The sequence below is a fragment of the Schistocerca serialis genome, unplaced genomic scaffold (genome assembly GCF_023864345.2).
Source record: "Schistocerca serialis cubense isolate TAMUIC-IGC-003099 unplaced genomic scaffold, iqSchSeri2.2 HiC_scaffold_1393, whole genome shotgun sequence".
NCBI classification, from domain to species: Eukaryota; Metazoa; Arthropoda; class Insecta; order Orthoptera; family Acrididae; genus Schistocerca; species Schistocerca serialis.
In genome coordinates, this window is record NW_026047617.1 from 12228293 (window position 1) to 12242188 (window position 13896).

At 38.2% G+C, this 13896-nt stretch overlaps 1 protein-coding gene across 1 annotated transcript in view; it reads right to left on the reverse strand.

The window, feature by feature from the left end:
- Positions 1–11917: 11917 nt before the first annotated feature.
- Positions 11918–13896, reverse strand: part of LOC126442627 (craniofacial development protein 2-like) — a 144732-nt gene continuing 142753 nt past the window's right edge. Inside the window, exon 3 of the mRNA XM_050090714.1 lies at positions 11918–11937. Coding sequence (XP_049946671.1) covers positions 11918–11937 — 20 coding nt within the window. The remainder of the gene's footprint in view (positions 11938–13896) is intronic.

Below are 13896 nucleotides of genomic sequence, written 5' to 3' on the forward strand. Positions count from 1 at the left end.
AATGGTTCAAAACATAGACAGTAAGAAGAGCCAGTCTTCTTGTACATAAGTCGGCATTTTGCCTTTTGTATTTCATTCCGATGCAATTTCTGTGTTTCATCGTCAATAAGGAAGTCAGAGGGATACAGTAAACCTGAAGTGAAGCATCGACATCTACAACTAGTGTCACAGGAATGGTTCAAAACATAGACAGTGAGAAGAGTCAGTCATCTTGTACTTAAGTCGGCATTGTGCCTTTTGTATTTAATTCCGACGCAATTTCTATGTTTCATCGTCAATAAGGAGGTCAGAGAGATACAGTAAACCTGAAGTGAAGCATCGGAATCTATAACTAGTGTCACAGTAATGGTTCGAAACATAGAAAGTATGAAGAGTCAGTTTTCTTGTACTTAATTCGGCATTGTGCCTTTTGTATTTAATTCCGATGCAATTTCTGTGTTTCATCGTCAATAAGAATGTCAAAGCGATACAGTAAACCTGAAATGAAGCATCGGAATCGATAACTAATGTCACAGGAATGGTTCAAAACAAAGACAGTGAAATGAGTCAGTTTTCTTGTACTTAAGTCGGTATTTTGCCTTTTGTATTTAATTCCGATGCTATTTCTGTGTTACATCGTCAGTAAGAAGGTCAGAGGGATACAGTAAACCTGAAGTGATGCTTCGGAATGTGTAACTAGTGTCACAGGAATGGTTCAAAACATAGACAGTAAGAAGAGTCAGTTTTCTTGTACTTAAGTCGGCATTGTTCCTTTTCTATTTAATTCCGATGCAATTTCTGTGTTTCGTCGTCAATAAGAAGGTGCAAGTGATACAGTAAACCTGAAGTGAAGCATCGGAATCTATAACTAGTGTCACAGGAATGGTTAAAAACATAGACAGTAAGAAGAGTCAGTTTTCTTGTACTTAAGTCGGCATTGTGACTTTTGTATTTAATTCCGATGCATTTTCTGTGTTTCATCGTCGATAAGAAGGTCCAAGGGATACAGTAAACATATAGGGAAGCATCGGAGTCAAAAACTGGTTTCACAGGAAATGTTGAAATCATAGTCAGTAGGAAGAGTCAGTCTTCATGTACTTAAGTCGGCAATGTGCCTTTTGTATTTAATTCTGATGCAATTTCTGTGTTTCATCGTCAATAAGAAGGTCCAAGGGATACAGTACGCATATAGTGAAGCATCGGAATCTAAAACTGGTCTCACAGGAAATGTTCAAAGCATAGTCAGTAAGAAGACTCAGTCTTCTTGTACTTAAGTCGGCATTGTGCGTTTTGTATTTAATTCCGATGCAATTTCTGTGTTTCATCGTCAATAAGAAGGTCCAAGGGATACAGAAAACATATAGTGAAGCATCGGAATCTAAAACTGGTCTCACAGGAAGCGTTCAAATGATAGTCAGTAAGAAGAGTCAGTCTTCTTGTACTTAAGTCGGCATTGTGTCTTTTGTATTTAATTCCGAAGCAATTTCTGTGTTACATCGTCAATAAGAAGGTCAGAGGGATACAGTAAACCTAAAGTGAAGCATCGGAATCTATAACTAGTATCACAGGAATGGTTCAAAACACAGTCAGTAAGAAGAGTCAGTCTTCTTGTACTTAAGGCGGCATTGTGCCTTTTCTATTTAATTCCGATGCAATTTCTGTGTTTCGTCGTCAATAAGAAGGTCCAAGGGATACAGTAAACCTGAAGTGAAGCATCGGAATCTATAACTAGTGTCACAGGAATGGTTCAAAACATAGAAAATAGGAAGAGTTAGACTTCTTGAACTTAAGTCGGCATTGTGCCTTCTCTACTTAATTCCGATGCAATTTCTGTGTTTCGTCGTCAATAAGAAGGTCCAAGGGATACAGTAAACACACAGTGAAGCAGCGGAACCTAAAACGGGTCTCACAGGTAATCTTCAAAACATAGTCAGTAAGAAGAGTACGTCTTCTTGTACTTAAGTCGGCATTGTGCCTTTTCTATTTCATTCCGATGCAATTTCTGTTTTTCGTCGTCAATAAGAACGTCAGAGAGATACAGTAAACCTGAAGTGAAGCATCGACATCTATAAATAGTGTCACAGGAATGGTTCAAAACATAGACAATAAGAAGAGTCAGTCTTCTTGTACTTAAGTCGGTATTGTGACTTTTGTATTTAATTCCGATGCAATCTCTGTGTTTCATCGTCAATAAGAAAGTCCAAGGGACACAGTAAATCTGAAGTGATGCATCGGAATCAATAACTAGTGTCACACGAATGGTTCAAAACATAGGCAGTAGGAAGAGTCAGTCTTCTTGTACTTAAGTCGGCATTGTGAGTTATGTATTTAATTTCGATGCAATTTCTGTGTTTCATCGTTAATAAGAACGTCCAAGGGATACAGTAAACATGAAGTGAAGCATCGGAATCTATAACTAGTGTCAAAGGAATGGTTCAAAACATAGACAGTAGGAAGAGTCAGTCTTCTTGAACTTAAGTCGGCATTGTGCCTCTTCTATTTATATCCGAGGCAATTTCTGTGTTTCGTCGTCAATAAGAAGGTCCAAGGGAAACAGTAAACCTGAAGTGAAGCATCGAAATCTATAACTAGTTACACAGGAATGGTTCAAAACATAGACAATAAGAAGAGTCAGTCTTCTTGTACTTAAGTCGGAATTGTGCCTTTTGTATTTAATTCCGATACAATTTCTGTGTTTCATCGTCAATAAGAAGGTCCAAGGGATACAGTAAATCTGAAGTGATGCATCGAAATCTATAACTAGTGTCACAGGAATGGTTCAAACATACACAGCAAGAAGAGTCAGTCTTCTTGTACTTATGTCGGCTTTGCGCCTTTTTTATTTAATTCCGATGCAATTTCTGTGTTTCATCGTCAACAAGAGGGTGCAAGGGATACAGTAAACATATAGTGAAGCATCGGAATCTTAAACTGGTCTCACAGGAAATGTTCAAATCATAGTCGGTAAGAAGAGTCAGTCATCTTGTACTTATGTCGGCATTGTACCTTTTGTCTTTAATTCCGATGCAATTTCTGTGTTTCATCGTCAATACGAAGGTCAGAGGGATACAGCAAACCTGAAGTGAAGCATCGGAATCTATAACTAGTGTCACAGGAATGCTTAAAATATAGACAGTGGGAAGAGTCAGTCTTCTTGTACCTAAGTCGACAATGTGCCTTTTGTATTTAATCCCGATGCAATTTCTGTGTTTCGTCGTCAATAAGAAGGTCCAAGGGATACAGTAAACCTGAAGTGAAGCATCGGAATCTATATCTAGTGTCACAGGAATGGTTAAAAACATAGACACGGAAGTGTCAATCTTCTTGTACTTAAGTGGGCATTGTGCCTTTTCTATTTAATTCCGATGCAATTTCTCTATTTCGTCGTCAATAAGGAGGTCCAAGGGATACAGTCAACCTGAAGTGAAGCATCGGAATCTATAACTAGTGTCACAGAAAAGGTTCAAAACTTAGACAGTGGGAAGAGTCAGTCTTCTTGTACTTAATTCGGCATTGTGCCTTTTCTACTTATTTCCGATGCAATTTCTGTGTTTCGTCGTCAATAAGAAGGTCAGAGGGATACAATAAACCTGAAGTGAAGCATCGAAATCTATAATTAGTGTCACAGAATGGTTCAAAACATACACAGCAAGAAGAGTCAGCCTTCTTGTACTTAAGTCAGCATTGTGCCTTTTGTAATTAATTCCGATGCAATTTCTGTGTTTCATCGTTAATAACAAGGTCCAAGGGATACAGTAAACCAGAAGTGAAGCATCGGAATCTATAACTAGTGTTACAGGAATGGTTCAAAACATAGACAGTAAGAAGAGCCAGTCTTCTTGTACATAAGTCGGCATTTTGCCTTTTGTATTTCATTCCGATGCAATTACTGTGTTTCATCGTCAATAAGGAAGTCAGAGGGATACAGTAAACCTGAAGTGAAGCATCGACATCTACAACTAGTGTCACAGGAATGGTTCAAAACATAGACAGTAAGACGAGTCAGTCATCTTGTACTTAAGTCGGCATTGTGCCTTTTGTATTTAATTCCGACGCAATTTCTATGTTTCATCGTCAATAAGAAGGTCAGAGAGATACAGTAAACCTGAAGTGAAGCATCGGAATCTATAAGTAGTGTCACAGTAATGTTTCGACACATAGAAAGTAAGAAGAGTCAGTTTTCTTGTACTTAATTCGGCATTGTGCCTTTTGTATTTAATTCCGATGCACTTTCTGTGTTTCATCGTCAATAAGAATGTCAAAGCGATACAGTAAACCTGAAATGAAGCATCGGAATCGATAACTAATGTCACAGGAATGGTTCAAAACAAAGACAGTGAAATGAGTCAGTTTTCTTGTACTTAAGGTGGTATTTTGCCTTTTGTATTTAATTCCGATGCTATTTCTGTGTTACATCGTCAGTAAGAAGGTCAGAGGGATACAGTAAACCTGAAGTGATGCTTCGGAATGTGTAACTAGTGTCACAGGAATGGTTCAAAACATAGACAGTAAGAAGAGTCAGTTTTCTTGTACTTAAGTCGGCATTGTTCCTTTTCTATTTAATTCCGATGCAATTTCTGTGTTTCGTCGTCAATAAGAAGGTGCAAGTGATACAGTAAACCTGAAGTGAAGCATCGGAATCTATAACTAGTGTCACAGGAATGGTTAAAAGCATAGACAGCAAGAAGAGTCAGTTTTCTTGTACTTAAGTCGGCATTGTGACTTTTGTATTTAATTCCGATGCATTTTCTGTGTTTCATCGTCGATCAGAAGGTCCAAGGGATACAGTAAACATATAGGGAAGCATCGGAGTCTAAAACTGGTTTCACAGGAAATGTTGAAATCATAGTCAGTAGGAAGAGTCAGTCTTCATGTACTTAAGTCGGCAATGTGCCTTTTGTATTTAATTCTGATGCAATTTCTGTGTTTCATCGTCAATAAGAAGGTCCAAGGGATACAGTACGCATATAGTGAAGCATCGGAATCTAATACTGGTCTCACAGGAAATGTTCAAAACATAGTCAGTAAGAAGACTCAGTCTTCTTGTACTTAAGTCGGCATTGTGCGTTTTGTATTTAATTCCGATGCAATTTCTGTGTTTCATCGTCAATAAGAAGGTCCAAGGGATACAGAAAACATATAGTGAAGCATCGGAATCTAAAACTGGTCTCACAGGAAGTGTTCAAAAGATAGTCAGTAAGAAGAGTCAGTCTTCTTGTACTTAAGTCGGCATTGTGTCTTTTGTATTTAATTCCGAAGCAATTTCTGTGTTACATCGTCAATAAGAAGGTCAGAGGGATACAGTAAACCTAAAGTGAAGCATCGGAATCTATAACTAGTATCACAGGAATGGTTCAAAACACAGTCAGTAGGAAGAGTCAGTCTTCTTGTACTTAAGGCGGCATTGTGCCTTTTCTATTTAATTCCGATGCAATTTCTGTGTTTCGTCGTCAATAAGAAGGTCCAAGGGATACAGTAAACCTGAAGTGAAGCATCGGAATCTATAACTAGTGTCTCAGGAATGGTTCAAAACATAGAAAATAGGAAGAGTTAGACTTCTTGAACTTAAGTCGGCATTGTGCCTTCTCTACTTAATTCCGATGCAATTTCTGTGTTTCGTCGTCAATAAGAAGGTCCAAGGGATACAGTAAACACACAGTGAAGCAGCGGAACCTAAAACGGGTCTCACAGGTAATCTTCAAAACATAGTCAGTAAGAAGGGTACGTCTTCTTGTACTTAAGTCGGCATTGTGCCTTTTCTATTTCATTCCGATGCAATTTCTGTTTTTCGTCGTCAATAAGAACGTCAGAGAGATACAGTAAACCTGAAGTGAAGCATCGACATCTATAAATAGTGTCACAGGAATGGTTCAAAACATAGACAATAAGAAGAGTCAGTCTTCTTGTACTTAAGTCGTTATTGTGACTTTTGTATTTAATTCCGATGCAATCTCTGTGTTTCATCGTCAATAAGAAAGTCGAAGGGATACAGTAAAACTGAAGTGATGCATCGGAATCAATAACTAGTGTCACACGAATGGTTCAAAACATAGGCAGTAGGAAGAGTCAGTCTTCTTGTACTTAAGTCGGCATTGTGAGTTATGTATTTAATTTCGATGCAATTTCTGTGTTTCATCGTTAATAAGAACGTCCAAGAGATACAGTAAACATGAAGTGAAGCATCGGAATCTATAACTAGTGTCAAAGGAATGGTTCAAAACATAGACAGTAGGAAGAGTCAGTCTTCTTGAACTTAAGTCGGCATTGTGCCTCTTCTATTTAAATCCGATGCAATTTCTGTGTTTCGTCGTCAATAAGAAGGTCCAAAGGAAACAGTAAACCTGAAGTGAAGCATCGAAATCTATAACTAGTTACACAGGAATGGTTCAAAACATAGACAATAAGAAGAGTCAGTCTTCTTGTACTTAAGTCGGAATTGTGCCTTTTGTATTTAATTCCGATACAATTTCTGTGTTTCATCGTCAATAAGAAGGTCCAAGGGATACAGTAAATCTGAAGTGATGCATCGAAATCTATAACTAGTGTCACAGGAATGGTTCAAAACATAGGCAGTAGGAAGAGTCAGTCTTCTCGTGCTTAAGTCGGCATTGTGAGTTTTGTATTTAATTCCGATGCAATTTCTGTGTTTCATCGTAAATAAGAAGGTCCAAGGGATACAGTAAACATATAGTGAAGCATCGGAATCTAAAACTGGTCTCACAGGAAATGTTCAAAACACAGTCAGTAAGAAGAGTCAGTCTTCTTGTACTTAAGTTGGCAATTTACCTTTTTTATTTAATTCCGATGTAATTACTGTGTTTCGTCGTCAATAAGAAGGTCCAAGGGATGGATACAGTAAACGTGAAGTGAAGCATCGGTGTCTATAACCAGTGTCACAGGAATGGTTAAAACATAGACAGTAGGAAGAGTCAGTCTTCTTGTACTTAGGTCGGCATTGTGCCTTTTCTATTTAATTCCGATGCAATTTCTGTGTTTCGTCGTCAATACGAAGGTAAGAGGGATACAGTAAACCTCAAGTGAAGCATCGGAATCAAAATCTAGTGTCACAGGAAAGGTTCAAAACATAGTCAGTAAGAAGAGTCAGTCTTCTTGTACTTAGGTCGGCATTGTGCCTTTTGTATTTAATTCCGATGCAATTACTGTGCTTCATCGTCTATAAGAAGGTCAGAGGGATACAGTAAACCTGAAGTGAAGCATCGCAATCTATAACTAGTGTCACAGAAATGGTTCAAACATACACAGCAAGAAGAGTCAGTCTTCTTGTACTTATGTCGGCTTTGCGTCTTTTTTATTTAATTCCGATGCAATTTCTGTGTTTCATCGTCAACAAGAGGGTGCAAGGGATACAGTAAACATATAGTGAAGCATCGGAATCTTAAACTGGTCTCACAGGAAATGTTCAAATCATAGTCGGTAAGAAGAGTCAGTCATCTTGTACTTATGTCGGCATTGTGCCTTTTGTCTTTAATTCCGATGCAATTTCTGTGGTTCATCGTCAATACGAAGGTCAGAGGGATACAGCAAACCTGAAGTGAAGCATCGGAATCTATAACTAGTGTCACTGGAATGCTTAAAATATAGACAGTGGGAAGAGTCAGTCTTCTTGTACCTAAGTCGGCATTGTGCCTTTTGTATTTAATCCCGATGCAATTTCTGTGTTTCGTCGTCAATAAGAAGGTCCAAGGGATACAGTAAACCTGAAGTGAAGCATCGGAATCTATATCTAGTGTCACAGGAATGGTTAAAAACATACACACGGAAGTGTCAATCTTCTTGTACTTAAGTGGGCATTTTGCCTTTTCTATTTAATTCCGATGCAATTTCTCTATTTCGTCGTCAATAAGAAGGTCCAAGGGATACAGTAAACCTGAAGTGAAGCATCGGAATCTATAACTAGTGTCACAGAAAAGGTTCAAAACATAGACAGTAGGAAGAGTCAGTCTTCTTGTACTTAAGTCGGCATTGTGCCTTTTCTACTTATTTCCGATGCAATATCTGTGTTTCGTCGTCAATAAGAAGGTCAGAGGGATACAATAAACCTGAAGTGAAGCATCGAAATCTATAATTAGTGTCACAGAATGGTTCAAAACATACACAGCAAGAAGAGTCAGTCTTCTTGTACTTAAGTCAGCATTGTGAATTTTGTAATTAATTCCGATGCAATTTCTGTGTTTCATCGTCAACAACAAGGTCCAAGGGATACAGTAAACCAGAAGTGAAGCATCGGAATCTATAACTAGTGTTACAGGAATGGTTCAAAACATAGACAGTAAGAAGAGCCAGTCTTCTTGTACATAAGTCGGCATTTTGCCTTTTGTATTTCATTCCGTTGCAATTACTGTATTTCATCGTCAATAAGGAAGTCAGAGGGATACAGTAAACCTGAAGTGAAGCATCGACATCTACAACTAGTGTCACAGGAATGGTTCAAAACATAGACAGTAAGAAGAGTCAGTCATCTTGTACTTAAGTCGGCATTGTGCCTTTTGTATTTAATTCCGACGCAATTTCTATGTTTTTATCGTCAATAAGAAGGTCAGAGAGATACAGTAAACCTGAAGTGATGCTTCGGAATGTGTAACTAGTGTCACAGGAATGGTTCAAAACATAGACAGTAAGAAGAGTCAGTTTTCTTGTACTTAAGTCGGCATTGTTCCTTTTCTATTTAATTCCGATGCATTTTCTGTGTTTCATCGTCGATAAGAAGGTCCAAGGGATACAGTAAACATATAGGGAAGCATCGGAGTCTAAAACTGGTTTCACAGGAAATGTTGAAATCATAGTCAGTAGGAAGAGTCAGTCTTCATGTACTTAAGTCGGCAATGTGCCTTTTGTATTTAATTCTGATGCAATTTCTGTGTTTCATCGTCAATAAGAAGGTCCAAGGGATACAGTACGCATATAGTGAAGCATCGGAATCTAAAACTGGTCTCACAGGAAATGTTCAAAACATAGTCAGTAAGAAGACTCAGTCTTCTTGTACTTAAGTCGGCATTGTGCGTTTTGTATTTAATTCCGATGCAATTTCTGTGTTTCATCGTCAATAAGAAGGTCCAAGGGATACAGAAAACATATAGTGAAGCATCGGAATCTAAAACTGGTCTCACAGGAAGTGTTCAAAAGATAGTCAGTAAGAAGAGTCAGTCTTCTTGTACTTAAGTCGGCATTGTGCCTTTTGTATTTAATTCCGATGCAATTTCTGTGTTTCATCGTCAATAAGAAGGTCAAAGGCATACAGTAAACATATCGTGAACCATTAGAATCTAAAACTGGTCTCACCGGAAGTGTTCAAAAGATAGTCAGTAAGAAGAGTCAGTCTTCTTGTACTTAAGTCGCCATTGTGTCTTTTGTATTTAATTCCGATGCATTTTCTGTGTTACATCGTCAATAAGAAGGTCAGAGGGATACAGTAAACCTAAAGTGAAGCATCGGAATCTATAACTAGTATCACAGGAATGGTTCAAAACACAGTCAGTAAGAAGGGACAGTCTTCTTGTACTTTAGGCGGCATTGTGCCTTTTCTATTTAATTCCGATGCAATTTCTGTGTTTCGTCGTCAATAAGAAGGTCCAAGGGATACAGTAAACCTGAAGTGAAGCATCGGAATCTATAACTAGTGTCACAGGAATGGTTCAAAACATAGAAAATAGGAAGAGTTAGACTTCTTGAACTTAAGTCGGCATTGTGCCTTCTCTGCTTAATTCCGATGCAATTTCTGAGTTTCGTCGTCAATAAGAAGGTCCAAGGGATACAGTAAACACACAGTGAAGCAGCGGAACCTAAAACGGGTCTCACAGGTAATCTTCAAAACATAGTCAGTAAGAAGAGTCCGTCTTCTTGTACTTAAGTCGGCATTGTGCCTTTTCTATTTCATTCCGATGCAATTTCTGTTTTTCGTCGTCAATAAGAACGTCAGAGAGATACAGTAAACCTGAAGTGAAGCATCGACATCTATAAACAGTGTCACAGGAATGGTTCTAAACATAGACAATAAGAAGAGTCAGTCTTCTTGTACTTAAGTTGGCAATTTACCTTTTTTATTTAATTCCGATGTAATTACTGTGTTTCGTCGTCAATAAGAAGGCCAAGGGATACAGTAAACGTGAAGTGAAGCATCGGTGTCTATAACCAGTGTCACAGGAATGGTTAAAACATAGACAGTAGGAAGAGTCAGTCTTCTTGTACTTAAGTCGGCATTGTGCCTTTTCTATTTAATTCCGATGCAATTTCTGTGTTTCGACGTCAATAAGAAGATCAGAGGGATACAGTAAACCTGAAGTGAAGCATCGGAATCTATATCTGGTGTCACAGGAAAGGTTCAAAACATAGACAGTAAGAAGAGTCAGTCTTCTTGTACTTAAGTCGGCATTGTGCCTTTTCTATTTAATTCCGATGCAATTTCTGTGTTTCGACGTCAATAAGAAGATCAGAGGGATACAGTAAACCTGAAGTGAAGCATCGGAATCTATATCTAGTGTCACAGGAAAGGTTCAAAACATAGACAGTAAGAAGAGTCAGTCATCTTGGACATGAGTCGGCATTGTGCCTATTGTAGTTAATTCCGATGCAATTACTGTGCTTCATCGTCAATAAGGAGGTCAGAGGGAAACAGTAAACCTGAAGTGAAGCATCGGAATCTATAACTAGTGTCACAGGAATGGTTCAAAACATACACAGCCAGCAGAGTCAGTTGTCTTGTACTTAAGTCGGCATTGTGCCTTTTGTATTTAATTCCGATGCAATTTCTGTGTTTCATCGTCAACAAGAAGGTCCAAGGGATACAGTAAACATATAGAGAAGCATCGGGATCTAAAACTGGTCTCACAGGAAATGTTCAAATCATAGTCAGTAAGAAGAGTCAGTCTTCTTGTACTTATGTCGGCATTGTGCCTTTTCTATTTAATTCCGATGCAATTTCTGTGTATCGTCGTCAATAAGAAGGTCCAAGGGATACAGTGAACGTGAAGTGAAGCATCGGAATCTAAAACCGGTCTCACAGGAAATATTCAAAACATAGAGAGTAAGAAGAGCCAGTCATCTTGTATTTGAGTCGGCATTGTGCATTTTGTACTTAATTCCGATGCAATTTCTGTGTTTCATCGTCAATAAGAAGATCCAACGGATACAGTAAACCTGAAGTGAAGCATCGGAATCTACATCTAGTGTCACAGGAATGGTTCAAAACATAGACACGGAAGAGTCAGTCTTCTTGTACTTAAGTCGGCATTGTGTCTTTTCTATTTAATTCCGATGCAATTTCTGTGTTTCGTCGTCAATAAGAAGGTTCAAGGGATACAGTAAACCTGAAGAGAAGCATCGGAATCTATAACTAGTGTCACAGGAATGGTTCAAAACATACACAGCAAGCAGAGTCAGTCTTCTTGTACTTAAGGGGATACGGAATCGGATTTTGGGTTAAAAAATCGAATTTTTTTTTATTGGCGTATTATATTCTGCCATGTTTCCTCTTTAAAATGACGTATCATACATAGCTCTACTACAATTATAACTATTTTATTTTTATATATTTGTGAGATCGGGTATTGCGCTTTAGTTATACATGTCTCTCGTGGCTGACCATGAACTATTTGGCAGTACCTTTAAAGTGACATGAATTCAAATATCCCGGTTTCCAGCGACTATTTATACACTAGTTGCCCGAAAATGTTTCTCTCTGGTTTCCTCAAGTTACTCTTTGACTTTGTGGCGGGACTGTTTTGTAAACAGTGTGATATAAGAAAGTAGTTGTTGTTGAGTTATTTCGTATTTAGTGCTTCATTTTTCGCAGTGAAAATGCCTAGAGCTAAAGCAAAAGTATTTAAAAAGCGTGTGAACTGGCAAAAGAAAAGAAATAATGATTCATTAGCAAAGCAAAGCAGTTCATCATCATCACTGTTGGAAAATGTGAATCCACTTATTACTGATTTGCCGAACGAACTTACACCAAATGAAAACAGTGCTTCTCATAAAAAACTAAGAGATTTGGAAGAGAAATATCATTTACTTGATAGAGGGAATGAAGTTTTTGAACTCATTGATACGAATATATTGTGTGAAGCTCTTGAAAACAGTTTGTGCTGCAAAAAATGTCATGGAAACGTTTCTCTGAAAGTAGAATCCCATGTTGGCCTGGCTGCCCAGTTTAATTTAATATGCAGTGTTTGTAAATACAGCTGTAAGTTTCCAAGTTCGGTTTCAGTAACTGTAAATAATGGATACAAGAAAACTGAACTTTATAGTGTAAATATTAGGTCAGTTTATGGATTGCGAGCAATTGGTAAGGGCAAAGCAGCTGGTGATATGCTATGTGGTGTTCTAAATCTTCCAAGTGCACCTTCAAAGTTTGAAGCTTACAATTATGTACTAGGATCTGCAGTTGAAGATGTAGCACAGAAGTCAATGCAGGTTGCTGTGGAAGAAACAGTGGAAGAAAATGACGGCAGTCGTGACCTCACAGTGGCGTTTGATGGCACGTGGCAGAAAAGGGGCCACACCTCCAACAATGGTGTTGTGACAGCAACTAGTGTTGATACTGGCAAGGTTATTGATGTTGCAATAATGTCTAAATACTGTAGGTGCACAGGCAGGCTGAAAAATGAACACAGTGATGACTGTATTGCTAATTATTATGGTAGTAGTGGTGGCATGGAGGTTGCTGGGGTGAAGAAAATTTTTCATCGCTCTTCACAGTGGTATAATGTTCGCTATGTCAAATATCTGGGAGATGGTGACTCTAAAGCATTCAAAGAAGATTTGGAAAGCAAACCATATGGGAACAGTGTAAATATAAGCAAACTTGAATGTATAGGACATGTGCAGAAGAGAATGGGTGCCAGGCTGAGAAGGTTAAAATCAGTTATGAAAGGGAAAAAACTAGATGATGGGAAAACCTTGGATGGCAGAGGAAGATTGACTGATTCCATAATAGACCACATTCAGAACTGCTATGGCCTTGCAATCAGGCAAAATACGGGCAATCTTGAAGAAATGAGGAGAGCTATATGGGCTTTATATTTCCACACCGCATCCACGGATGAGCATCCACAACATGGTTTGTGCCCCAAAGGTGAAAACAGCTGGTGTAAATACAATAGGGGACTAACAACAGGAGAGAAATACATTCACCACCACAGTCTACCATCAGCCATCATGGCAGAAATAAAGCCCATTTTCAGAGATCTGGCTGACAGAAGTCTTCTGATGAAATGTCTTCACGGAAAAACGCAGAACCCCAACGAGTGCTTGAATAGTGTGATATGGCATCGTCTCCCAAAAACAGTGTTTGTCGGAATTAATACACTACATTTTGGTGTGTATGATGCTGTGGCAACCTTCAATCTTGGAAATATAACTAAATGCCAGGTCCTTCAAAAGTTGGGTATGTGTGTTGGTTCCCGTACGGTACGTGCTATGTTCTTTTTAGATCAGCACAGACTGAGGCATGCTGATAATATAATCAAGACATTAGTGAAAAAAGCAAGACAGGTGCAGAGGGGTGCCAAAAGAAGACTTGAAAATGATTATGAAGACTGTGAAAGGGGTATTAGCTACAGATCAGGAATGTTTTAATCTTCTTTCTCCGTTTCCCGTAAGTTTACTTTTTACTTCATCTAGGAACATTATCTCAGGTACTGGTCAACCTAGAAGTCTGAAATTTTTATGACGTTGGTGACATAGGTCCCTATTACATACTGAAACAACGATTTTTTAATTACTTGATTTACAAAAGACTTAGGGGTGATAGTCTAGTAAAAAGCGATGGAAAAAATTTACTTAAAAATAAATGTACAATATCTCTGTAAGAAAATACTTTGACAATAAACTGTTGTTTCAGTATTGTTGTAACATATGAATGCACATACAGTAAAATTTTTACCTCTCTGTCTCCAGTAGTTT